This window comes from Gopherus evgoodei, unplaced genomic scaffold (genome assembly GCF_007399415.2).
Source record: "Gopherus evgoodei ecotype Sinaloan lineage unplaced genomic scaffold, rGopEvg1_v1.p scaffold_46_arrow_ctg1, whole genome shotgun sequence".
NCBI classification, from domain to species: Eukaryota; Metazoa; Chordata; order Testudines; family Testudinidae; genus Gopherus; species Gopherus evgoodei.
The window spans coordinates 731,445-756,644 of record NW_022060067.1 but is presented as its reverse complement, the minus strand read 5'-3'; the positions used below and the strand labels follow the sequence as shown (position 1 = coordinate 756,644).

The following is a 25,200-nucleotide window of genomic DNA, read 5'->3' as shown; positions in this document are numbered from 1 at the left end:
GAAAAGATTCTTCCAATCCCAAAGGATCAGCTACATACCCAGATTCAATTATAACTTAGATCTTACCTAAAATACATGCTATAGCCAATTCTTATTAACTAAGCTAAAATGTATTAGAAAAGAAAAGAGAGAGAATGTTGGTTAAAAGATTAATAGACATATTAACCTGAATTCAATTCTTGAGGTTCAGATTCATATTAGAGGTGAGCTTGTCGTTGCCAAAAGTCCTTTTAGAAATAGTCCATAGGTTATAGTCCAATTTCCATATTCAGGGTGGCTCCAGTCAATGACTGGGGATCTCAATCCTTGTGGCTTAAGGTTTCCTCCTCTTGAAACCCAAAGCAGATTTGAGATGAAGAAGGATCGTATCCCAGGATTTTTATACATTTCCAGCAGCCTTTCGGCCTGAGAAAACAATAGGCTTAACTCTCCTTCCAAACATCCTGGCAATTAGTACAGGGTAATTTATTCATTAAACAGTTCAAATATAGGTTACTACAACCTTCAAGGAGACACAGAGACAATAATACTATTTCACTCAAGTATCATCATAAATGTTAATATTCCTTTTTTGCTCTTTGAATTAAAACTGTAGCAATAGACAAGACTTGTTTGCTTACATTGCAAGACCTGAGCAAACATCTCCCCTTCTACCTCTAACACTGCAGACTTGCATTTCAAAGCTCTGTTCATTTACATATCTTGCTAACCAGTTCTTAAGGTTCACCCACGGGTCAGGTCAGTCGGTGAGGTGAGTTAATTAACTCTTTCTGGCCCTGTCACCTTTCAATGAGATATTAGATTATACTTATAATGTCACAGTCGCGGTGAGTCGACTGCTGCAGCTCCCCGTAGACTCTGCCTGCGTCTCTCACCGAGCTGGAGTACAGCAGTCGAGGGGAGAGCACTCAATGTGTTGCATCTACACTAGACGCGATATATCGACCCCCGCTGGATCGATCGCTGCCCACCGATTCGGCAGGTGGTATAGACATACCCCGAGTATCTGGTGATCGGAGCTGGACCCCAGAGGGGGACACACTGAAGGAACTCAGGGGTTAAGGTGCCTCTATTGTCAACTGTCAGGGCTGATGTGGCTCAGAGGAGGGTGCTTGACTGCCTGGCAGGCTTAGCCGCCGCGAGCCTGGCAGGCGGGAGAAGTGAAGCGGCCACGGTGTGCTCGAGGTGCTCGTGCTCAGAGTAGCGGTGAGCTGGGGCGAGGGGGGTGCCGCAGGGCAGAGCGGGGGACTTACCACAAGAGGGACGTCTCAGGGTGGAGGGGAGGAGCTGCCACAAGTGGGGCGCCTCAGGGTGGGGGCACGGGGGGGACGGCGCAAGGTGGAAGTTTCGCCTAGGGAGTGAAACGTCCTTGCACCGGCCCTGCCCCATGCCCAGCCTGCAGCCAGCCCTGCACCCCCTGCCCTGCCCGCAGCCAGCCTCTGTCTCCAGCCAGCCCTGCACCTTCTGCCCTGCCCGCACCAGCCACATTCTCCCTGCCCTGTCTGCAGCCAGCCCCTGACACACCCCTTGCCCTGCCTTCAGTCAACTTCTTCCGCACCCGCCTGTGGCCCTGCCCAAAGCCAGCCAGCCCCCACACACCCTCAGCCTGCATCAGCCCTGCACCCCCTGTCTGTAGCCAGCCCCGTACCCGCTTCCCTGTATTCAGCCAACCCCTGATGCACCCCCCTGCCTGAAGCCAGCAAGCCCCGCATCCCTTGCCCTGGCTGCAGTCAGACCCTACCTCCAGCCAGCCCCATGTCCATTGGTACTCTGCAGTTCCCAGAGCAGTAACCCTGTGCATTGTAGTGTGGATGGGTACAGCGTTAAATCGATTTAACCCTGTTAAAATCGGATTAACTGCGTAGTGTGGACCAGGCCCCAATGAGCCTGGGTGCTTCAATGAGGGGGGCAGGGAGCAGATGGGACCCACACCTGTACACACCCAGGGTGAACAGACAACAAGTGTGAAAAATCAGGAAGGGGGTGGGTTATAGGATCCTAGATAAGAAAAAGACCCAAAATTCGTACTGTCCCTATTAAATCGGGACATCTGGTCACCCTAGCACACCCCCAGGACTCCTGAGTTCCATTACTGGGTTTCCTATTGGTTCCACTGCTGGTTGTTTTCCTTTTTCTGTGAGACTTTGGGCAAGTTGCTCCCTCCCTAGGGCTCTGTCCCCAGCAGTCAAATGGGGATTTCATACTTTCCCTCTATTGGAAAGTGCTGGGAGAATCCCCCAGCAAAAGCTGCTCTGAAAGTGCTAAGCAGCATCTGACCATTCAAGGTCGGAGCTCAGTACCCAGGAGGAATGTTTGGCTCTGGGGTTTCACTTCAGCCCAGTCTAGAGAGAGGGGCCCAACCATGGAGTTTGGCTCAAGACGACCAAGTCTCCAATTTGTTAAGGGTGTTTTGAATTCCAATCCTGTGCTCCTAAGTGCTTGGTGTCAGTTGCAAATTTTAGAAGCATGCTCTCCACTCCATTTTCCAAATCATTCATGAAAACATTGAATAGTACCGGACCCCGGACTGATCCCTGCTGGATCCATTATGTACACCCTCTCCGTTGGACAGCCAAACCTGGAGAAGGGCTCCTGGAGTCTGGGCTTTCAACCAGCTCTGTACCCACATTACGCTGATTACAGCTGGACTGCATTTCCCTCGTTCACTTGTGAGAATGTCCTGCGGGACTGTTTGAAAAGCCTTAGTAACACCAAGCTAGATTCCATCTACTGTTTACCCACCTCCACCAGGCCTGGAACCCTGCCAAAGAAGGAAAGAGGATGGGATTGGAATGATTTGTTCTTGACAAATCCATGCTCACTAGTCCTAAGAACCAAATTATTCTGTAGGTGCTGCTGACAAACTGATTGTTTAAGAATGTATTGCAGGATCTCTCCAGCTATGGCAGTGAGGCTAGCTAGTCTGTCAGTCTCAGGGGTCTCTTTGTTCCCCTTTTAGAGAAAGGTCCTGTCTTGTTCATGGATGGGAAAATGTTCTTTTTCAGGGATCTCAGACGAGAACTGAGGCACAACACTTGGTTTGTTAAGGCCACAAAAAGGGAGGCAGGAACCTCTTCTCTCCTGCTGGCAAAGAACCCCAGGTACCTAAAAGACAGGGACTCACATCCCTGAATGGGCTTTAAAAAAGGCACTGGTTAAAGATTGGCCCCGACTATTTTTGTTTCCATATACTAGACATTTTAGCAAACTTTAGAATTCCTTGGTGCTGAACACTGTGAAACTCCCCTTTCTCCTTCACAGAGGGCTTTAACACCCCTTCTCTCACTCAGGGTACATCTACACTACAGGATAATTTTGAATTAACTAAAACTGGTTTTATTAAACAGATATTATAAAATCGATTGCACGCGGCCACACTAGGCACATTAATTCGGCGGTGTGCATCCATGGTCTGAGGCTAGCATTGATTTCCGGAGCGTTGCACTATGGGTAGTTATCACTATAACTATCTGGCCAATAACTTCGATTTGCGGCCACACTAACCCTAAATCGATATGTTAATATCGATTTTAGCGTTACTCCTCTCATTGGGGAGGAGTACAGAAATCGATTTAAAGAGCCCTTTAAATCGATATAAAGTGCATTGTAGTGTGGACGGGTACAGCGTTAAATCGATTTTACCCTGTTAAAATCGGATTAACTGCTTAGTGTGGACCAGGCCTCAGGCTCACAACTGCCCATAGTTCGAGAACTGTCCCTGTTCCCATTGGACAGATGGGAGGAGCCTGAGGTCCAGAGAAGGGAAGTGACCTCCCCAAGCGCCTACACAGCAAGGCGATGGCAGAACCAGAAAGAGAAGCCACCAGTCCTGACTCCTGTTCTAATGGACAACAAACCCCCCCAGAGGCAGGGATAGAGCCCAGGAATGGAGATGGTGGGGAAATTTCATTGAAACCATTTCTGTCAGAAAATCCCATTCAGGCTAATCCAGTTTGTTTCTCGAAATCATAACAAGTGGGATGAAAGTTCTTTGCAAAAATATTGTGTTGCAAAACAAAAGCATCTCCTGTTCATCACAGTGTGTTAAATTGTCTCCTCGCACACAAAGAGGAGACACTTGGATCTCAAACATTAGATAAGGTGCTTCAGTCTGAGCTAAGTCGTTGCTGCTCTTAACAATTTCAAAAAAAAACAACAAATAAAATAGACTATTTCAGCTATTGTATTCTGTGTTAATCTGCTCTGATAGGACACCTCATATTATGCCCTACTCCTAGTGACACTCTCCAATGGATCCCCATCCTCCACCCACCATGAGGTAGGTAGGAGCGGATCATTATTATTTCTACTTGAAAGAGGGAGAAGTTAAGGCTGAGAAAGGAGAATTGACTTGTCTGAGGTCACACTGCCAGTCAGTGGCAGAGTTGGGAATAGGACCCAAGAGCCCTGATTTTCAACTAACCATCGGATCTTGAATTTCAGACATTGAATGACCTGAATAAAGTGCTCTCAGATGAGCTCCAGACCAACAACAGTGACAGTAATTATTCAGCAAGTATTTGAGGAGAACTGCAATGTTAGAGAGAATCATGAACAGCTCAGACACAATTAATGCAGAGAAGCAGCAAAATTCATCAAACATAGAACTGGTTGGGACTTATCTACTTGATCTTAAAGAGAAAAACAAGGACCTGAGTCTCCTCCCTGTCAATAACCCCCTGCTCAGCCAATCAGGGTAGAGACTGAGGCTGAAGGTTCTCATCAGAGAGCCCAAAGGATGGCCCATGTCACTGGTGGGGATCACTGCCCGAGCACTATTTCAGCCCCACATTTTTGGGTGGACCTCCAACAGTGGAAGCTGCAGAGCACTTCCCTGCAACACACGCACACACCCCTCCTGGTGTTGGGAGGGGAACAGGTAAAAGGACAAAGGAAGCAAGAGAAGAAGAGGAGGGAGGGATGGAGGAGGAGGTGAAACAAAAAGGAGACTTGCTGAAGCAAAGCCACAGGGGCCTCTGAGATTTCCCTGGCCCCTCGCCCCTGTCCTGCCTGGTTGATGTCAGCATCTCTCTGTGAGGTCACCACCTCCCCCACCACCTTTGACCAATAGTCTGAGGTCCTGCAAAAGGCCTTTGTGATGTCACTGCCACATCCCTTCCTTGCTGTGCCAATGTCCTGCCCCTGGCCAGGCACTTTGGAGGTTTGAGCTACTCCCTGTGGATCACCCCACTCAAGGAGTGTTCATTCAAGGAAGCAAGCCGGCTAGACAGGAAAATATCAGACGCTGCTCCCAATGCTACACTCAGTTTTTCAGAAATTAGTCGACTTTGTGGCCAGAAGAGACCATTAGAGCATCTAATCTGATCCCCTGCATATCACAAGCCTCCTATTTGACACAATAGCTACTTATGGGGCAAACCCATTCCAGAAAGGCATCTAGTCTTCATTACATGACATCAAGAGATGGAGAATCCACCACTTTCCTTGGTAGCTTGTTCCTGTGGTGAATCATCCTCGCTCTTGAATATTTGTGCTTTAGCTGTAATATGAATTTGTCTCTTTTCACCTTCCAGCCATTGGGTCTTGTTATGCCTTTCTCTGCTCGTTTAAAGAGCCCTTTAATACCCAATCTTTTCTCTCCATTAAGGTACTTCAACACTTCAGTGAAGTCACATTTCAATCTTCTTTTAATAAGCTAAGCAGGTTGAGCTCTTTCAACAGCTCACTAGAAGGCATTTTTTTTCCAGCCCTCAGAACATTTGGTGGCTCTTTGCTGCCCCAGCTCCAATTTCACAACATCTTTTTCAAATGAGGACACCAAACTGGAGGCTATTCCAATATCAGTCTCACTGATCCCGTGTCACCTCTTGTGATGTTATTGACATAATCTGTAACTGTATAGAACACTGTTGTGACCACTGTTGGTGTCAGTTCTGCTTAGCCTGCTTGATGGCCCATTAAGGACCATCAGCTATACAATAGACCTATTGAGAGAAGGCAAATATGTCATATGGGCTTGAGCCCAACCTCTGAGACCCCACGAGGGGTGAGGGTTTCCAAACCCAGGCTTCAGTATGAACACAAATATCTTCACCACAGTTTTTAACCCCTCAGCTTTAGCTCAATGGGGCCAAGTCAGATGACCCAGGCCAACCATGCTGCCATCTTTATCCCAGGAGAGATGGACTCTAAGGGTACATCTCCATTGCAATGTAAGCCCAGGTGTGGCACGCTGTGCTCAAAGCCGCACCCTGGAGGACCCATATTCACCACTCTCATATAATGATGACATGGTTTGTACAAAGTCTTCCTGGTGAGGTATCATTTCAAAAGTCTTGATCTATTGAACATTAATATTGTGTTGGATTGTGTGTACTTGCATTGGCTGGGAAGTTATGAAGTTTGCTCTGTCTGTGTTACTGAGATATGTTATGAGATTGGGAAATGCCCACCACAAGCCTTTCAGGTGTGACAGTGGAGGAGCCAGACTCGCTGCTGGCCCATTAAAGGGATCCACACTCTCAAGGACTATCCCAGGAACCGTGTACAATGCAGACTTCTCCGAGATAACACAGCAACAATGGACACTGCTTGACTCACATCATAGCAAAGGTACTTCCTAGCAAGTTGGAAGAAACTATGAATGAAGGGTAGAGACATTGTGACTTGGCCTCTCTCCCCCACAATTCAACACCTGGAAACACATCTGGAGGAGAAACACTGAACTGAGATAAATCAGAAGAGAATAATAATAATGCATTCAAACCAAAGTCCCCAAACAAACTAGTGTTGGTTTTTCAGCAGAAAATTTTCAGTTTGTGGGATTTTCTTTTCCCAGTCAGACTTTGCCAAGGGAAGCAGAGAGAAAATATTTGAGTTGCCTCCTTCAGAACAGCTTGGCCTAGACACTAGCTCTGCTTCACTGTTGTAGCCTTGCTCAGGAAGGGGGTATTTTAATTATTTGGGGAGGTCCCAGAGTGTTTGGGGGAGATTATGAGTCTGTTACCTTTTGAGAGAAAAGCTAAGAAATACAGGACCAGAGAATATTTTTAGAAATGTGGGATTTGGCATTTTATATAAAGCAACAGGAGGGAGGTCTAAGTTTCTGAAAAGGCTTTTGTCTGTAAGAAGCAACATTGTTTGATCTCTCATTGTATCAAAGGGGAAGATGGTTGTCTTTTGAAGAAGGTGTAAAGACCAAATACATCTGTTAAGGATGGGATTCAAACCCACATGTACAGAACACAATGGAGTAGCAGTCCACTACCTTAACCACTTGGCCACCTCATCTGAGCTGCTAGTGAATGGACAGGAGGAGAAATCTAAGGCCGGCAGAGATAGGGACACTAAGGAGTTTTTAAATACTAAGCATAAGCAGGGTCTGAATGAGCTCCCCCCTCACATCTAGTGAGGAGCTGGGGAAAGACTTCAAGAACAGACCGTGTTTGCACAGACACACCTACTCTGCCTAGCTATGCAGCATGATGGGGCCGCTTCTCCAAAATGACCAGTTTGGGATGGTCTTGGGTTACAAATCACTTTAGGATTGAGTGGAGTGAAATGTTATTCTCCTTCCTGTACGAGTGAAGGGCAGCAGAACATACCTAGTCTGTCCTGATGGAGGGGTAGGTGGGTGAGGAATAGCTTTTATTGGCCTGCAGAGAAGTGATTGAGAACATGTCCCTAAACCAGTGGTCCCCAAACATTTCACACGGTGCCCTCTTAGCTATGTCTGTGGCCTCTCGGAAGCCACGGTCGAGAACCAGGGCTGGGAGTGGGGCCGTTGCTTGCTGGGGAGAGGGGTATGGACAGGAGTGAAGGGGTCGACGCCGGGCTGGGAGCCAGAGTCTCAGGCTGAGGATTGGGGAAGACCTGGGACTGAGTGGTGCTCCCTCCCTGCCTTTTATAGGGGCTGGCTCGGGCCCTGAGGTGCTGCCATGAATCTTCCTCTGTGTCCCTCTAGAAGTCATGCCCCACATTATGGGGACCTATTAACACTACTCGCTAAGCAGGGGCGAGTGATGCCAAAGCCCAGGGAAAAGGAGAACAAGTGCGGGAGCCCCAGCACTGGAACCATGACTCCCCCGTTCTGTCTGTGGCTCTGCCCCCTTCCACACCTTCCACCCATGGCCCCATCCACTGTCACCTCTGTTCCATCCCTTCCCCCACTGGCCCCACCCTGTCACTCCTTTACCCCTGCCCCGCTGCGGCCCCGAGACCAGAGAAGCTCTGTGCCCCTGCTGCAGCCCCTGGGCCATAGCAGGGAGTGGGAGCTCCTCCAGCCCTGGGGCCACCATGGGGGAGAATTTTCCAGGGGGACCCAATTTGGCTAGGGACCCTAGTCATGGGCCCCACTGTCCCCTTGGCAACGCAAGGTTTGGGGAGGCTGAGCCCCCCCGAGCCTCCATTACGAGCTCAGTGGAGCTCGGATGATGTTCCTTCTCACCCCCCCGCCCCTGCTAGGGAAGGCTGCTGTGTGTTGTCTTTATGGCTGTACTTTTAGGGATGCAGGTTTCTCTGTCCCATTGTTCCAGAGGCATCCTACTAGATTGCCAGCTGCTTTTCAACTGCAGTGTGGAGACTGTTTGTGTGTGGGGAGAGACAGTGTGTGTGTTGGGGAAGAGTGAGTGTGTTGAGCTAGGTAGGAGCAGATCATTATTATCCCTACTTGAAAGAGGGAGAAGCTAAGGCTGAGAAAGGAGAATTGACTTGTCTTAGTCACACAGCCAGTTAGAGGCAGAGTTGGGAATAGGACCCAAGAGCCCTGATTTTCAAATTAACCATCGGATCTTGAATTTCATACACTGAATGACCTGAATAAAGTGCTCTCAGATGAGCTCCAGACCAACAACAGTGACAGTAATTATTCAGCAAGTATTTGAGGAGAACTGCAATGTTAGAGAGAATCATGAACTGCTCAGAGACAATTAATGCAGAGAGGCAGCAAAATTCATCAAACATAGAACTGGTTCTGACTTATTTCCTTGGTCTTAAAAGAGAACAAGGACCTGAGTCTCCTCCCTGTCAATAACCCCCTGCTCAGCCAATCAGGGTAGAGACTGAGGACGGGAGGCTGAGAGTTCTCACCAGAGAGCCCGAAGGATGGCCCAGGTCACTGGTGGGGATCACTGCCCAAGCACTATTTCAGCCCCACATTTTTGGCTGAACCTTCCACAGTGGGAGCTGCACAGCACTCCCCCGCAACACACACACACACAAGCACACCTCCTGGTGTTGGGAGGGGAATAGGAAAAAGGAGAAAAGAAGCAAGAGAAGAAGAGAAGGGAGGGATGGAGGAAAAGGTGAAACAAAAAGGACAAACCCTTATGTCCCCAGTGATTCTAAGGGACAAAATCCCAGCTGTGGAATAAAATTCTGCCTCCTTAAGCTCGTGTTTTCCATGCCTAGAATTCAACTCTCACCAGATGGATCAGACTGAACAGGTTTCAAACCTCCAGGAGGCTCTTACCTTCTAAACAGGGATGGCTGTTTTCTAGTAAAATCACTACAAGAGAAGGAGAAAACTCGAAAGAGGTTCCTCCTGGTGCTCACGTCCATGAACCTGAATACTCTCTCAGTCCTCAAAGAGAGACCTGGAGAAGGAGACTTGCTGAAGCAAAGCCACAGGGGTCTCTGAGGTTTCCCTGGCCCCTCGCCCCTGTCCTGCCTGGCTGATGTCAGCATCTCTCTGTGAGGTCACCACTTCCCCACCAATAGTCTTTGACCAATAGTCTGAGGTCCTGCAAAAGGCCTTTGTGATGTCACTGCCACACCCCTCCCTTGCTGTGTCAATGTCCTGCCCCTGGCCAGGCACTTTGGAGGTTTGAGCTACTCCCTGTGGATCACCCACTCAAGGAGCGTTCGTTCTAGGAAGCAAGTCGGCTAGACAGGAAAACATCAGATGCTGCTCCCAATGCTACACACAGTTTTTTCAGAAATTAGTCAACTTTATGGCCAGAAGAGACCATCAGAACATTTAATCATATAATCATAGAATATCAGGGTTGGAAGGGACCTCAGGAGGTATCTAGTCCAATCCACTGCTCAAAGCAGGACCAATCCCCAACTAAATCATCCCAGCCAGGGCTTTGTCAAGCCTGACCTTAAAAACCTCTAAGGAAGGAGATTCCACCACCTCCCTAGGTAACCCATTCCAGTGCTTCACCACCCTCCTAGTGAAAAAGTTTTTTCCTAATATCCAACCTAAACCTCCCCCACTGCAACTTGAGACCATTACTCCTTGTTCTGTCATCAGGTACCACAGAGAACAGTCTAGATCCATCCTCTTTGGAACCCCCTTTCAGGTACTTGAAAGCAGCTATCAAATCCCCCCTCAGTCTTCTCTTCTGCAGACTAAACAAGCCCAGTTCCCTCAGCCTTTCCTCATAAGTCATGTGCTCCAGCCCCCTAATCATTTTTGTTGCCCTCTGCTGGACTCTTTCCAATTTTTCCACATCCTTCTTGTAGTTTCGGGCCCAAAACTGGACACACTACTCCAGACGGGGCTTCACCAATGTCGAATAGAGGGGAATGATCACATCCCTCGATCTGCTGGCAATGCCCCTACTTATACAGCCCAAAATGTCGTTAGCCTTCTTGGCAACAAGGACACACTGTTGACTCATGGCCAGCTTCTCATTCACTGTAACCCCTAGGTCCTTTTCTGCAGAACTGCTGCCTAGCCATCCAGTCCCTAGTCTGTAGCAGTGAATGGGATCCTTCAGTCCTAAGTGCAGGACTCTGCACTCATCCTTGTTGAACCTCATCAGGTTTCTTTTGGCCCAGTCCTCTAATTTGTCTAGGTCCCTCTGTATCCTATCCCTGCCTTCCAGCGTATCTAGCACTCCTCCCAGTTTAGTGTCTTCTGCAAACTTGCTGAAGGTGCAATCCACACCATCCTCCAGATCATTAATGAAGATATTGAACAAAACCGGCCTCAGGACCAACCCTTGGCGCACTCCTCTTGAAACTGGCTGCCAACTAGACATGGATCCATTGATCACTACCCATTGACCCAGACTATCTAGCCAGCTTTCTATCCACCTTACAGTCCATTCATCCAGCCCATACTTCTTTAACTTGCTGGCAAGAATACTGTGGGAGACCATATCAAAAGCTTTGCTAAAGTCAAGGAATAACACATCCACTGCTTTCCCCTCATCCACAGAGCCAGTTATCTCCTCATAGAAGGCAATTAGGTTAGTCAGGCATGACTTGCCCTTGATGAATCCATGCTGACTGTTCCTGATCACTTTCCTCTCCTCTAAGTGCTTCAGAAGTGATTCCTTGAGGACCTGCTCCATGATTTTTCCAGGGACTGAGGTGAGGCTGACTGGCCTGTAGTTCCCCAGATCCTCCTTCTTCCCTTTTTAAAGATGGGCACTACAGTAGCCTTTTTCCAGTTATCCAGGACCTCCCCCGTTCGCCATGAGTTTTCAAAGATAATGGCCAATGGCTCTGCAATCACATCCGCCAACTCCTTTAGCACCCTCGGATGCAGCGCATCCAGCCCCATGGACATGTGCTGGTCTCCAGTTTTTCTAAATAGTCCCAAACCACTTCTTTCTCCACAGAGGGCTGGTCACCTTCTCCCCACACTGTGCTGCCCAGTGCAGCAGTCTGGGAGCTGACCTTGTTTGTGAAGACAGAGGCAAAAAAAGCATTGAGTACATTAGCTTTTTCCACATCCTCTGTCCACTAAGTTACCTCCCTCATTCAGTAAGGGGCCCACACTTTCCTTGACTTTCTTCATGTTACTAACATACCTGAAGAAACCCTTCTTCTTACTCTTAACATCTCTTGCTAGCTGCAACTCCAAGTGTGATTTGGCCTTCCTGATTTCACTCCTGGATGCCTGAGCAATATTTTTATACTCCTCTCTGGTCATTTGTCCAATCTTCCACTTTTTGTAAGCTTCTCTTTTGCGTTTAAGATCAGCAAGGATTTCACTGTTAAGCCAAGCTGGTCGCCTGCCATATTTACTATTCTTTCTACACATCAGGATGTTTTTTCCTGCAACCTCAATAGAGATTCTTTAATCCTTTAGAGGATTGGAACTGATTTCAGTGGAGGCACATGTTTGCTAGGTTTTTATGCATTTGCTCAGGAAAAGATTGAGTGTTTCCATTCATTTCAGGGATCCCTACTCAGTGGAACTCCTCAACATAAGAGAGATGCAATTACTTTTGTTGAAAGAAGAGGTTTATAAGGGGGCACCTGGGTTTGAACCAAGGACCATTTGATCTGTAGTCAAACACTCTACCACTGAGCTGCACTCCCATGACTGCTGTGGAGGTAAGTCAGTGATCTTAAAGATTTTGAAGGACAGACCCTGCCTCAGAGGTCTCCTGTTCTCTTCCCAGACCACAGTGCTTTTAAAAATGGGGTTTGATTAAACTAATAGATGCATGTAGACACCACAGCTTGCACACCCACCCACATAGCTTCCCCCAGTGACGTAGCAACCACCTCTCGGGGAGATGGATTAACTACACTGACGGGACAGCTCTCTAACCTCTGCTTAGAGCATCTTCATTCTTTATGAATAGGTAGGAAAGAACCTCCTGAATGGACAGTAACCAATTGATCAAATATTGGTGGGTCTGCATTCAATATGGGTAACTGGTCATGCTGGGCTGGATTAGTAGGAGCATTGCCAGCAGATCGAGGGAAGTGATTATTCCCCTCTATTCGGGACTGGTGAGGCCACATCTGGAGCATTGCGTCCAGTTTTCGCCCCTCCACTACAGAAACAAATTGCAAAGAGACTAGGGGAGGGCAACAAAAATGATTAGGGGGCAGGGGACTTACGAGGAGAGGCTGAGGGCAGGGCCACCCAGAGGGGGGGCAAGTGGGGCAATTTGCCCCAGGCCCTGCAGGGCCCCCATGATAATATAGTATTCTAGAGTATTGCAACATTTTTTTATGGAAGGGGCCCCCAAAATTGTTTTGCCCCAGGCCCCCTGAATCCTCTGGGTGGCCCTGCCCACTCCATTCCCTTGGCTCATTCTCCTCCCTCTGAGGCCCCACCTGTGCTCTGCCCTCACTCCCATTTGGCCACTTCCCACCCCTGCTCTTCCTCTTTGGCTGAGCCCTGCTGGTCCACCTTTCGCTCACTCCTGTCCTGCCTGAAGGCCTCCTTGTGCCTCTCCACCCCCTACCCCAAGGTCTGCCTGCTGCCCCCACCTCTCTGCCCTTCCCCTGAGACTCACCCTGCCCAAACCTCTCTGCCTCTTCCCCTAAAACCAGCCCTGCCCATCACTTGCACCTCTCTGCCTCTCCCCTGACACCCACCTTGCCCAGCGCTCACACCTCTCTACCCTCTCCCTTGACCTGCCCTGACCACCACTCACACCTCTCTGCTCCTCCCCTGAGACCCACCCTGTCCACCTCTTTCCTCAGTCATCTTGTTATTGCTTGAAACATCAAGGATGGAATAAAAAGCCGAGTTTACTCCAGGGTGAGGAAAGACAGGAGCCACCAACCCCCTGACAAATCTCAGTGCCCCAGAGAAAACCTGCCCCCTGCTATTGCAATCCCTGATGTGCTGGGGATATGATGGTAAAGGAACTGTCTGAATGATCAAGGCAGGAAATGGACAACAATCTACAGGAACGTCATTGATCACAAACACACTCTCCTCATGCTCCAGCCAGAAGGGAAATGAGCAGGAATTCTTGCAGTTCAGCCATGGACACACTTACACAATGGCACAGCAGTGTGTGTGTTGTGGAAGCTGGTCTGAGGGAACATCTGGAATTGATCACTCAGTGAGAACAGAACTGGAGTGTAGTGAGAGACACATCTCAAGCAAGTAGTTGTGGCTGAGTGGTTAAGGTGATAGACTAGAAATCCATTGGGGTCTCCCCAAACAGGTTCAAATCCTGCCAACTACAGAGGAAGTTGTGGCTCTTTAGTTTCAACAGAGTTGGGGTCTTGTCTCACTCTCAAGCTATGTCTGCCCTATTGGGTAATGTGGCTTTAAAGTGTTCTAATTAAACAGCTGTTGCATGTCCACACTATGCCCCTTGTATCACCAGAGCACATCCAGGCTAGACTCTTGGATGGCCACAGAGAGCAGGGCACTGTGGGTAGCTGTGCAACTGGCTGCAGGTGCTTTGGGAAGGGTTTGCAATGCCTCACAGGCTGGTACAGCATCACATGATGCAGGTTTCTCTATCCCATTGTTCCATGGGAATCCTACTAGATTGCCAGCTGCTTTTCAACTGCAATGTGCCTGGTGGGGTAGAGAGTGTGTTTGTGTGTGTGTGTTAGAGAAGAGTGTGTCGGCACGCTGTCTCTAAGTTCAGACAGCTGCTACAAGGAACCAGTCCTGAGGCAGGGGGACGGGGACAGCCCCAACATCAGCCCCCGTTTCCCTCACTGGCTCAGCTCAGCACAGCACCCTCTGTCACACATGCACACTGCGGCCTGCTTAGCTCTGTGTCAGGGGTGCTGGAACAGAGGGTTTAGAGGGTCATGGCCCCACCACTCTTTACCGGCTGTTAGGACAAGTGATGGAGGGGGGGAAGGGTGGAGTCTTGGTGGAGGGAAGAGGCGTTCTGTGGGTGTGGCCTTGCGGGGAGGGGTGGTGTGAGTGTGGGTCCTTAGGGAAGGGGTGTCATGGGAGTGCCACAGTTCAGACAACGGTGCCTCCCCCCCACTGTAAGGAAGCTCCCGCTGCCCCTGTTCTGTGTTCATAGCGTGGGAGAGAGCAGCATTCCACAGCAGTGATTTGCTCCCCAGGGCTCTGGCAGGGGGGCTCAGGTGGCGATTTAAAGGGCCTGGGGCTCTGGCCTCTGCAGGGAGCCCTGGACCCTTTAAATCACCAGCCTGGGGAAGCGGGGCCGGGCTGGCACAGCGTACCCACTCTTGCCAGTACCCCATACTGGACCGGACCGGCTTACTTTCACCTCTGGAAGATCCTCACATGGACCAATAGCTGGTTAAAAGCTAGGAAACAAAGGGTAGGACTAAATGATCAGTTTTCAGGATGCTAACAGGTAACTAGTGGTGTCTGTAGTGGGACTATTCAACATATTGATAAACAATCTGCTAAACAGAGAGCTGACAAAATTTGCAGATGATTCAAAACTACAGAGGATAGTTAAGTCTGAAGCAGCCTGTGAGGAGCTAAAAAGAGATTTCACAAAACTGGGTGAAAGGGCAACAAAATGGCAGATGAAATTCAATGCTGATAAATGCAAAGTGATGCACATTGGCAAACATAATCCCAACTCTACATATAAAACGATGGGATGTAAAATAGCTGTTGCAACTCAAGTGAGAGATCTTGGAGTCACTGTGAATAGTTCTCTGCAAACATCCACTCAATGTGCAGCGGTCGGCAAAAAGCGAACAGAATGTTGGGAGTCATTAGGAAAGGGATAGAAAATAAGAGAGAAAAGCTTATTGCCACTGTATAAATCCATGGTACGCCCACATCTTGAATGCTGCTTGCAGATGTGGTCACCCCATCTCAGAAAAGATGTATTGGAATTGGAAAAGGTTCAGAAAGGGGTATGGAGTGTCTGTCATATGAGGAGAGAATAATCAGACTGGGACTTTTCAGCTTGGAGAAAAGATGACTAAGGGGAAATATGACTGAGGTCTATAAAATCATGGCTGGTGTGGAGAAAGTAAATAAGGAAGTATTACTTATTCCTTCTCATAACACAAGAACTTGGGGGTCACCAAATGAAATTAATAGGCAGCACGTTTAAAACAAACAAAAGGAAGTATTTTTTCACACAATGCACAGTCAACGTGTGGAACTCCTTGCCAGAGGATGTTGTGAAGGTCAAGACTATAACAGGGCTCAAAAAAGAGCTAAATCGATTCATTGAGGACATGCTCTGAGCCAGGATGGGCAGGGAAGGTGTCCCTAGTCTCTGTTTGCTGGGAGCGGGTGACAGGGGATAGATCACTTGATGATTACCTGTCCTGTTCATTCCCTCTGGGGCACCTGGCTTTGGCTGCCATGGGAAGACAGGACACTGGGCGAGATGGACCCAGTCTGACCCAGTCTGGCTGCTCTTACGTCCCTATGCTCCTGTCATACAGATGCCTGGGATTCTGCCTGACAATGTGTCCCTGAGGTCTCAGCCAAAATGCCCAGACAGGCAAACACTCTGGGCTCCTGAAGCCTCTGCCCCCCACCTAGTGCCTATGGCTCATCCCTGACCCTTGCTGCTGCTCCTTGCTGTAGAAGGTGAAAGGAGCGGAGGCAGCGCAGGATCCTTCTAGGGATGCAGATCTGAGGCTTTGGGAGAGACACATTGTCTGAGACATCAGAGCGCTGTAAACCATGCAGTCACCCCCTCAATCAGGGGCCTGTTCCAGCCCTGAGTCTGGGCTATTGTGATCCCTCCCGCAGAGCAGGGTGCCCACAGATTACAGCCTGAAAAAAGACATGTGACACTGACATAACCTTATTCCCAGATTTGGACCTTAGCGTCCGAAATATGGGGGTTAGCATGAAAACCTCCAAGCTCAGTTACCAGCTTGGACCTGGTACTTGCTGCCACCACCCAAAAAATTAGAGTGTTTTGGGGCACTCTGGTCCCCCTGAAAAACCTTCCCTGGGGACCCCAAGACCCAAATCCCTTGAGTCTCACAACAAAGGGAAATAATCCTTTTTCCCTTCCCCCCTCCAGATGCTCCTGGAGAGATACACAGACACAAGCCCTGTGAATCCAAACCGAGGGACTTGCCCTCTCCGTTTCCAATCCTGGAAACAAAAAGTACTTTCCTATTCCCCCAGAGGGAATGCAAAATCAGGCTAGCCAATTCAACACACACACATCTCCCCTGACTTCTTCCTCCCACCAATTCCCTGGTGAGTACAGACTCAATTTCCCTGAAGTAAAGAAAAACTCCAACAGGTCTTTAAAAAAAGCTTTATATAAAAAGAAAGAAAAAAATACAAATAGTCTCTCTGTATTCAGATAACACAATACAGGGCAATTTCTTAAAAGAATATTGAATAAACAGCCTTATTCAAAAAGAAGACAAATCAAAGCACTCCAGCACTTATATTCATGCAAATACCAAAGAAAAGAAACCATATAACTTACTATCTGATCTCTTTGTCCTTACACTTAGAAACAGAAGATTAGAAAATAGAACTACTTCTCCAAAGCTCAGAGACAGCAGGCAGACAGAAACAAAAGACTCAGACACACAATTCCCTCCACCCAAAGTTGAAAAAATCCGGTTTCCTGATTGGTTCTCTGGTCAGGTGTTTCAGGTGAAAGAGACATTAACCCTTAGCTATCTGTTTATGACAGACACTAACTCCTGTTCTCCCTGACAGGGCCTCCCCTAGATCAAGTCGCACCCCAGGCAAGAAGTGTCTTCGGTGCCCCCCCCATGTTAAAATTTTGAATATCTTATTTTTCATGGCATTTGTAGCTCATGTCATGATTTCGATGCATGATTTTCTCTGTCATATAAGATGATAAATTTGCAGGCTAGATTCTACAAACCTGTCGTGCCACATATAAGCAAATAAAACAAATTCATTTCCTCTAAGCATATAGAAACTTTTTAATTTTGACAGTAACTGAAATGTACTAACACCTAGAAATGGAACTGCCACCAGCACAGGGCTGGCCAGTATTAAATAGTGTTACAGTAGGAGACAGCGTTAGGATGTTAACCCCAGGCCTTTAGCTGAAAGGTTGCTTCTCTCGCCTTTCCCCCATGAGCTGAAGCACAGCATTCGAGAGATCCAGAGACTAGTTGATGACATTTCCAAGTGCTAAAATAGCAAGCGATGTCCATCTTGCATTTGCCATTGCTGACTGGAGAGATGTTCTGTTGAGAATGATGAGTCCTAGTCAGCTGCTTTCTGGCAAGATGGTTTTCTATTTTAGGCTTGGGAGGAGCCTGTGAGCTGTGGGTGAGGTTATTCCAGTGAGAACCTCTGCTCCTTTCTTGCCTACCTGGGGGGTGCCAGTGACAGCTTGTGAGGGGGCAGGTGCTGGCTTGAGTGAATGGGATATAGGAAACCCCAGCCTGCCCCTCCGGGCCAAGTCCACTGCTTAGCTCCTGCTTTGTGACATCCAGATTTAAATCTTCCCAGCGTGTGCTGCAGCTCGTGTATTAAGCCTTCCTGGTGGGCCTGGTCCTTGCCAAAGTAGCTCAGCTGGGAGTGCATTGGATTAAAGATCTAAAGGTTTCTGCTTTGATACCAGGCGTTAGCACTCCCTTCACCCTGGGCGTGTTGTGCTGGGCTTTCTTCTGGGTGTGCAGCTGTGCCCTGAACTCACCAGTGTTCCTAATTTCAGAGGCAATACTAGCAGAGGGCGTGTGTGGGGTCATGTGCCCCACCTGGGTTAGCTATCGCCTGATGCATCATGTGGTGCTGCCAGGCCCCCTCCCTGCACAGCAGCTGCTGCAGGGGTGAGTGGAGAGGGGCTGCCTTTGCTGCTTCCTCTCCCTGCACTGTTCACAGCTGGGGGGGGGCTGTTGATTGTAAGAGGATGGGGCTGAACCTTGACATTGTGCCCCCCCCCACTTCAGGAGACACCAGTCGCCTGTGCCTGGTTGGAAGGTCCGCAGCCAGAGGAAAAAGTGGTTTTCTGCACCAGAGCTGCCAGCTCTTACTTTTTTTCTCATGACAGGGAGGAAAAACGAATCTCTTTTTCAAAGCCCAGTCCTGCCATTGATCGAGGTCTGACTTTCTAAGTTCCTGCTAGAGTGGGGGATTTAGAGTTAGTGGGTCCCTGTGCACATAAAGTGCATTCAACAATCCCCCTTCCTCTGAGCTCTGCTATGTCTCCAGTAGCTGCTGTCCCCTGGTAGCAGGGAAGGACGTTTCTACCCATCCAGGAGATCCCAGCCTTGGACCAAAGGCAACTTCAGGCTTCTCCTCTCTCCCTTCTTGGAATCAAGTTCAGGTTTTTACCAGGAGTTAAAGCAGCCTAAATCTGCAGAGTCTGGATCAAGGTCACAAGTTCCCAGTGTCTCCGTGGAAGGGAATTTGTTAAATCCCAGTTGAGTGGAGTTAAATCAGTTCTCAACCTGAGTCCTTAGGTCTAAATCCAAAGGATATTGTCCCATCATGGGGCCATTTCCCACCTCTCTTTCATACAGAAGCACAATTTTCTTTGCACAGACGCAGGAACAGCAAGATCTTTCTCTGTCCCTTGTGCAAAGCAGGGGCCAAATTCCATGGAAACAATGGCCAAGCAGGGGGCCCTGGGCACATCCAGCCCTGGCCGTGAGCTGTTCTCTCCCCTCTTTCTTTATACTGCTGTTGTTATTTCATGGAATGTCTGGGATGGGGAAAGCTGAGTTCACTCCAGCTGGAGGGAAAAAGACCCCTGAAAATCTCAGGCCCTCAGGGAAAACCCAACCCCTGCTACCAGGGTCACTGAGGTGCTGGGGATTTGAGTAGGAAAGGGACTGTCTGAATTATCAAGGTGGGGAATGAATAACAAACTACAAGATCCACCTCATTAACCACCGACACAGGCTAATCCTGCTGCAGATAGAGAGGAAACTGGGAGCGATTCTTTGCTGTGCAGCCATGGAAACACTGACTCAATTGCACTGCAGTGAATGTGCTGGGGAAAGCTGAATTTTACAGGCAGGTGGAAATCGTGGATCCTAGAAACACCTGGAGTCCCCCACACTGCGTCTGCCACCGGGGTTAGGTGTTGAGCTGCTCACAGAGTCCCCCACCACCATTACTTTCTAGCATTGGATTGCAGCACCACCCACCCACCCAGAGGTGAAAGTAAGCCGGTCAAGTCTGGTATGGCGTACCGGCAAGAGCCAGTACGCTGTGTTGGACTGCACCAGCGTCCATGGAGGGGATTGAAAGGGCTCTGGACTGTCCATGGCCAGGGCTCCGGCGGCCAGGCTGAGGCCGGGATTGAAAGGGCTCAGAGCTCCCCGCAGCTGCGGGCAGCCTAGAGCCCTTTAAATCCCAGCTGCAGCTGAGATTTAAAGGGCTCAGAGCTCCCAGCCCTAGCAGACAGCCCAGAGTCCTTTGAATCCCGGGCACGGCTCTGGTGACCAGGCTGGGGCCGGGATTTAAAGGGCTCGGGGCCCCCCTCAGCGGCAGGAGCTCTGGGCCCTTTAAATCCCTGCCCCAGCCCGAAAAAGCTCGGGGTTCTCCTGGTGGCTGGAGCCCCAGGCCCTTTAATTTGCCCTATGAGCCCCGGGGGGCTCCCAGTCCCCTCTTCAGCTAGGAGCCTCTGGTTGATTTAAAGGCTCTGAGTCTCCCAGCCACAGCTGGAGCCCCAGGGCCTTTAACTCTTGAGAGGTCATGCCTCTTCTGGATTAGACCACGCCCCCTCAGGACTCCCGCAGTACCGGTAAGACCTGTAAGTTACTCTATCCCCTGCACCCAGCCAATGCAGTGTGAGGGCTGAGTCTTGTATCGCTGCACCCTGGGTCCAGGGCATGCACTCTCTCTCCTCCTCTGCTGTATAGAATCTGGCCCTGCCGCAAAGTGTTCCCCATGAGCCACCAACCTCCAGGACAGCAGGTTTGGCCCTCAGAGCAGGGACTTGGCCAAGGTGGGGGTGTAGCTCAGTGGTAGAGCACATGCTTTGTATGTATGAGGCCCTGGGTTCAATCCCCAGCAACTCCAGGTTCTTTTTTCACCCAACTTATTTCCTCGTGCCCAGAGGGGTTGTGGCCCACCAGGCTCCCTGCCCGAGTTTCATTCCTGCTCAGTGAGGGGCAAGTGACAATTGCATGGAAGGTCCTGGGGGAGTTTCTGCTCCTAAGTCACCTCAGTATGTTTAAGATTCCCACCCGCTGTGCTGCTTGGGACAATGGTAGATGAGAAGGGCGAATCCTCTAGCACTGGAGGGAAAGGTCCCATCTGCACAGCCCGAGAGGCAAGGAAACAGAGGGGCTGTCAGTGCTCAGAGAGGAGAGAGGTCAGTGATTTACACCCGCCAGGGGACACTGCCTTTTTGAGGAGGGTGCAGCTGGCTTGGGATGGTGCTGACGATGGATAGAAAAAAGGCTGGAGTCAGTAACAGATGGGACCACGGAAGGGGAAGGGGAATGGCAGCCCCACAGAAGATCCTGGGTGCTCAGCTGCCCCAGTTATTGCACCCTGGCCTGTCCTAGAGAGAGAAAAGACCCAGACGGACCCAGCCCCCCTACAGTGATCCCATGGACAAGAACCTGGTTGGGAGTGGGGTGAAGGCTCCCTCTGGGCAAAGTGGAGCTGAAATCCCTCAGTGTCCTGGCATTTAAGCAATGAAAGCTTCAAACCCTGCGCAGGTGTGGGTTGAGGTGCATCAGCAGAAGGTTGGGCTGGACAGAGGTGGCAGGTTTGTATAATTTTTGGTGGTGCCCAGAATGAGACCAAGTCCTGCCCCACCCCACACCTGTATAAGGCTCTGGGAGGGAATTTGGGTGTGGGAGGGAGAGGGTTTGGGCTCTGGGAAAGACTTTGGGTGCAGGGTCTGGACTCAGTCAGAGGGTTGGGGTGCAGGAGTGGGTGTGGTGGGCAGGGTCTTGGAGGGAGTTTGGGTACAGATATGGGGTTTGAGTTAGAGCAGCGTGTGAGGGATGCAGGAGAGGGTGAGGGGTGCAGCATTTACCTCTGGCATTTCCCAAAAGCAACACGCACCCCTCTCTAGAGGCAGCCTCTAAGCAGGAGGGCTGGGAGTGTCTCTGTTCACCGCTGCCAGCAGACTCCACCCCACAGGTCCCATTGGCACAGTAGGCAGAGTTGGCACTTGGGGAGACCCCCCCACACCCTAGGGGCTGCAGTGGTGTGCCAGCTGCTTCCGGGGGTGGCATGCCACACGGAGCGAGGGCGAGCAGGAAACTGCCTTACCCCCTTGTGCTGGTGGTGTTGGAGGCAGGGATTTCTGGGCCCTTTTAAATTGCCCATAGGCGGCAGGCAGGACCAGAGGGGACACTCCCAAGGCCAAACATTGCTTTGCACAATGATCAATCTTGGAAGAGGGCAGAAATGAAATGGCAGCAGAACCTAAGGAATGAAAAGCCTCCGGATTCTTGTGTGTGCACTGACTCCGAACAGAAACTGTAATTTGACTCGCTTTGTGTCTGCGGCCGGTAAAATATCAAGGCAAAATCATTCCAGTGATTGTGACACTGGGTTTGATGAGGCTTTTGTGTTATTAAAATGTAACTAGCATGTTAGGTCCAGTCTTGTTCCTGGGTGGGAAGATGTTCTTTTTCAGGGATCTCAGACGAGAACTGGGGCACAACACCTGGTTTGTTTAGGCCACAAAAATTGAGCCGGGAACCTCTTCTCTCCTGCTGGCAAAGAACCCCAGGTACCTAAAAGACAGGGACTCACATCCCTGAATGGGCTTTAAAAAAGTTAGGCCCCGACCATTTCTTGTTTCCGCAGACTAGACACTTTAGCAAACTTTAGAATTCCTTGGTGCTAAACACTGTGAAACTCCCCTTTCTCCTTCACACAGGGCTTTAACGCCCCTTATTTCACTCAGGCTCATGACTGCCCAGTGTTTGAGAACTGTCCCTCTTCCCAGTGGACAGATGGGGAGAAGCCTGAGGTCCAGAGAAGGGAAGTGACCTACCCAAGGGCATACACAGAAAAGTGGTGGCAGAGCCAGAAAGAGAAGCCACTGGTCCTGACTCCTGTTCTAAGGGACAAACCGTCCCCCTCTCCCCTAGAGGTAGGGATAGAGCCCAGGAATCGAGATGGTGGGGAAATTTCATTCAGATTAGACCGGTTTGTTTCTCAAAATCATAACAAGTGGGATGAAAGTTCTTTGTAAAAGTATTTTGTTGCAAAACAAAATCATCTCCTGTTTGTCACAGTGTGTTAAATTGTCTCATCACACGCAAAGAGGAGACACTTAAAGCTCGAACATTAGATCAGATGCTTCAGTCTGAGCTAAGTCGTTGCTGCTTTTACTAATTTCAAAATAAAAAAACAAATAAAATAGACTCTTTCAGCTATTCTATTATGTGTTAAACTGCTCTGAGTAAACGTGATAGGACACCTCATATTATGCCCTACTCCTAGTGACACTTTCCAATGGATCCCCATCCTCCACCCACCGTGAGGTAGGTAGGAGTAGATCATTATTATCCTTTCTTGAAAGATGGAGAATCTCAGGCTGAAAAAGAGAATTGACTTGTCTCAGGTCACACAGCCAGTAAGGCTGGGCTGGGACGGCAGGGGGTGTGTGGGTGGGGGAGCACTGGTGGGCGGGGAGTGGAGAGCCCAGATCTGGGGCAGCACGGGGTGTGTGGAGGGGAGAGCCCAGAGCTGGGATGGCAGGGCGATGTGGTTGGGAGAAGGCCCAGAGTTGGAGTGCCAGAGGGTGCAGGTGGGGGGGGATCCCAGGGCTTGGGCAGCAGGGGAATGTGTGTGTGGGGCCCAGGGCTGGGGTGGGGGCAGCCAAAATTTGTTTTGCTTGGGGCGGCAAAAGACCTAGAGCCAGCCCTGCCTCCATGCACCATGAGGTAGGTAGGAGCGGATCCTTATTATCCCTACTTGAAAGAGGGAGAAGCTAAGGCTGAGAAAGGATAATTGACTTGTCTTAGGTCACACAGCCAGTCAGAGGCAGAGTTGGGAATAGGCCCCCAGAGCCCTGATTTTCAAACTAACCATTGGATCTTGTATTTCAGACATTGAATGACCTGAATAAAGTGCTCTCAGTTGAGCTCCAGAACAACAACAGTGACAGTAATTATTCAGCAAGTATTTGAGGAGAACTGCAATGTTAGAGAGAATCATGAACTGCTCAGAGACCATTAATGCAGAGAAGCAGCAAAACTCATCAACCATAGAACTGGTTCTGACTTATTTCCTTGGTCTTAAAAAAGAACAACAAGGAGCTGAGTCTCCTCCCTGTCAATAACCCCCTGCTCAGCCAATCAGGGTAGAGACGGAGGACGGGAGGCTGAGGGTTCTCACCAGAGAGCCCAAGGATGGCCCAGGTCACTGGTGGGGATTACTGCCCAAGCACTATTTCAGCCTCACATTTTTGGGTGGACCTTCCACAGTGAGAGCTGCAGAGCACTGCCCCGCAACACACACACACACACCCACACACACACCTCCTGCTGTTCGGAGGGGAACAGGAGAAAGGAGAAAAGCAAGAGACGAAGAGAAAGGAGGGAGGGAGGAAAAGGTGAAACAAAAAGAACAAACCCTAGTGTCCCCAGTGATTCTAAGGGACAAAATCCCAGGTGTGGAATAAAATTCTACCTCCTTAAGCTCGTGTTTTCCATGCCTAGAATTCAACTGTCACCAGATGGATCAGACTGAACAGGTTTCTTACCATCTAAACAGGGACGGCTGTTTTCTAGTAAAATCACTAAAAGGGAAGGAGAAAACTCGAAAGAGGTTCCTCCTGGTGCTCACGTCCATGAACCCGAATACTCTCTCAGTCCTGAAAGAGAGACCTGGAGAAGGAGACTTGCTGAAGCAAAGCCACAGGGGTCTCTGAGGTTTCCCTGGTCCCTCGCCCCTATCCTGTCTGGCTGATGTCAGCATCTCTCTGTGAGGTCACCACCTCCCCACCACCTTGGACCAATAGTCTGAGGTCCTGCAAAAGGCCTTTGTGATGTCACTGGCACACCCATCCCTTGATGTGCCAATATCCTGCTCCTGGCCAGGCCCTTTGGAGGTTTGAGCTACTCCCTGTGGATCACCCCACTCAAGGAGCATTCGTTCTAGGCAGCAAGCCGGATAGACAGGAAAACATAGACTTATAGACTCTAGGACTGGAAGGGACCTCGAGAGGTCATCGAGTCCAGTCCCCTGCCCTCATGGCAGGACCAAATACTGCCTAGACCATCCCTAATAGACATTTATCTAACCTACTCTTAAATATCTCCAGAGATGGAGATTCCACAACTTCCCTTGGCAATCTATTCCAGTGTTTAACTACCCTGACAGTTAGGAACTTTTTCCTAATGTCCAACCTAAATCTCCCTTGCTGCAGTTAAAGCCCATTGCTTCTTGTTCTATCATTGGAGGCTAAGGTGAACAAGTTTTCTCCCTCCTCCTGATGACACCCTTTTAGATACCTGAAAACTGCTATCAGGTCCCCTCTCAGTCTTCTCTTTTCCAAACAAAACAAACCCAATTCCTTCAGCCTTCCTTCATAGGTCATGTACTCAAGACCTTTAATCATTCTTGTTGCTCTTCTCTGGACCCTCTCCAATTTCTCCACAGCTTTCTTGAAATGCGGTGCCCAGAACTGGACACAATACTCCAGTTGAGGCCTAACCAGCGCAGAGTAAAGCGGAAGA

The 25,200-nt window shown here is 49.5% G+C and overlaps 1 protein-coding gene and 3 non-coding genes across 4 annotated transcripts in view; 3 read left to right on the top strand and 1 right to left on the bottom strand.

The window, feature by feature from the left end:
* LOC115642835 (zinc finger protein 850-like) overlaps window positions 1–25,200 on the top strand; it is a 453,819-nt gene that overhangs the window by 334,654 nt on the left and 93,965 nt on the right. The window contains exon 5 of the mRNA XM_030546530.1: window positions 22,660–22,663. Within this exon, the coding sequence (XP_030402390.1) occupies window positions 22,660–22,663 (4 nt within the window). The remainder of the gene's footprint in view (window positions 1–22,659; window positions 22,664–25,200) is intronic.
* TRNAC-ACA lies at window positions 12,169–12,240 on the bottom strand. The gene has a single exon. It is a non-coding gene; the product is annotated as a tRNA-Cys (tRNA).
* Window positions 13,775–13,856, top strand: TRNAS-AGA. Its single transcript has one exon. It is a non-coding gene; the product is annotated as a tRNA-Ser (tRNA).
* On the top strand, window positions 20,495–20,566 carry TRNAT-UGU. Its single transcript has one exon. It is a non-coding gene; the product is annotated as a tRNA-Thr (tRNA).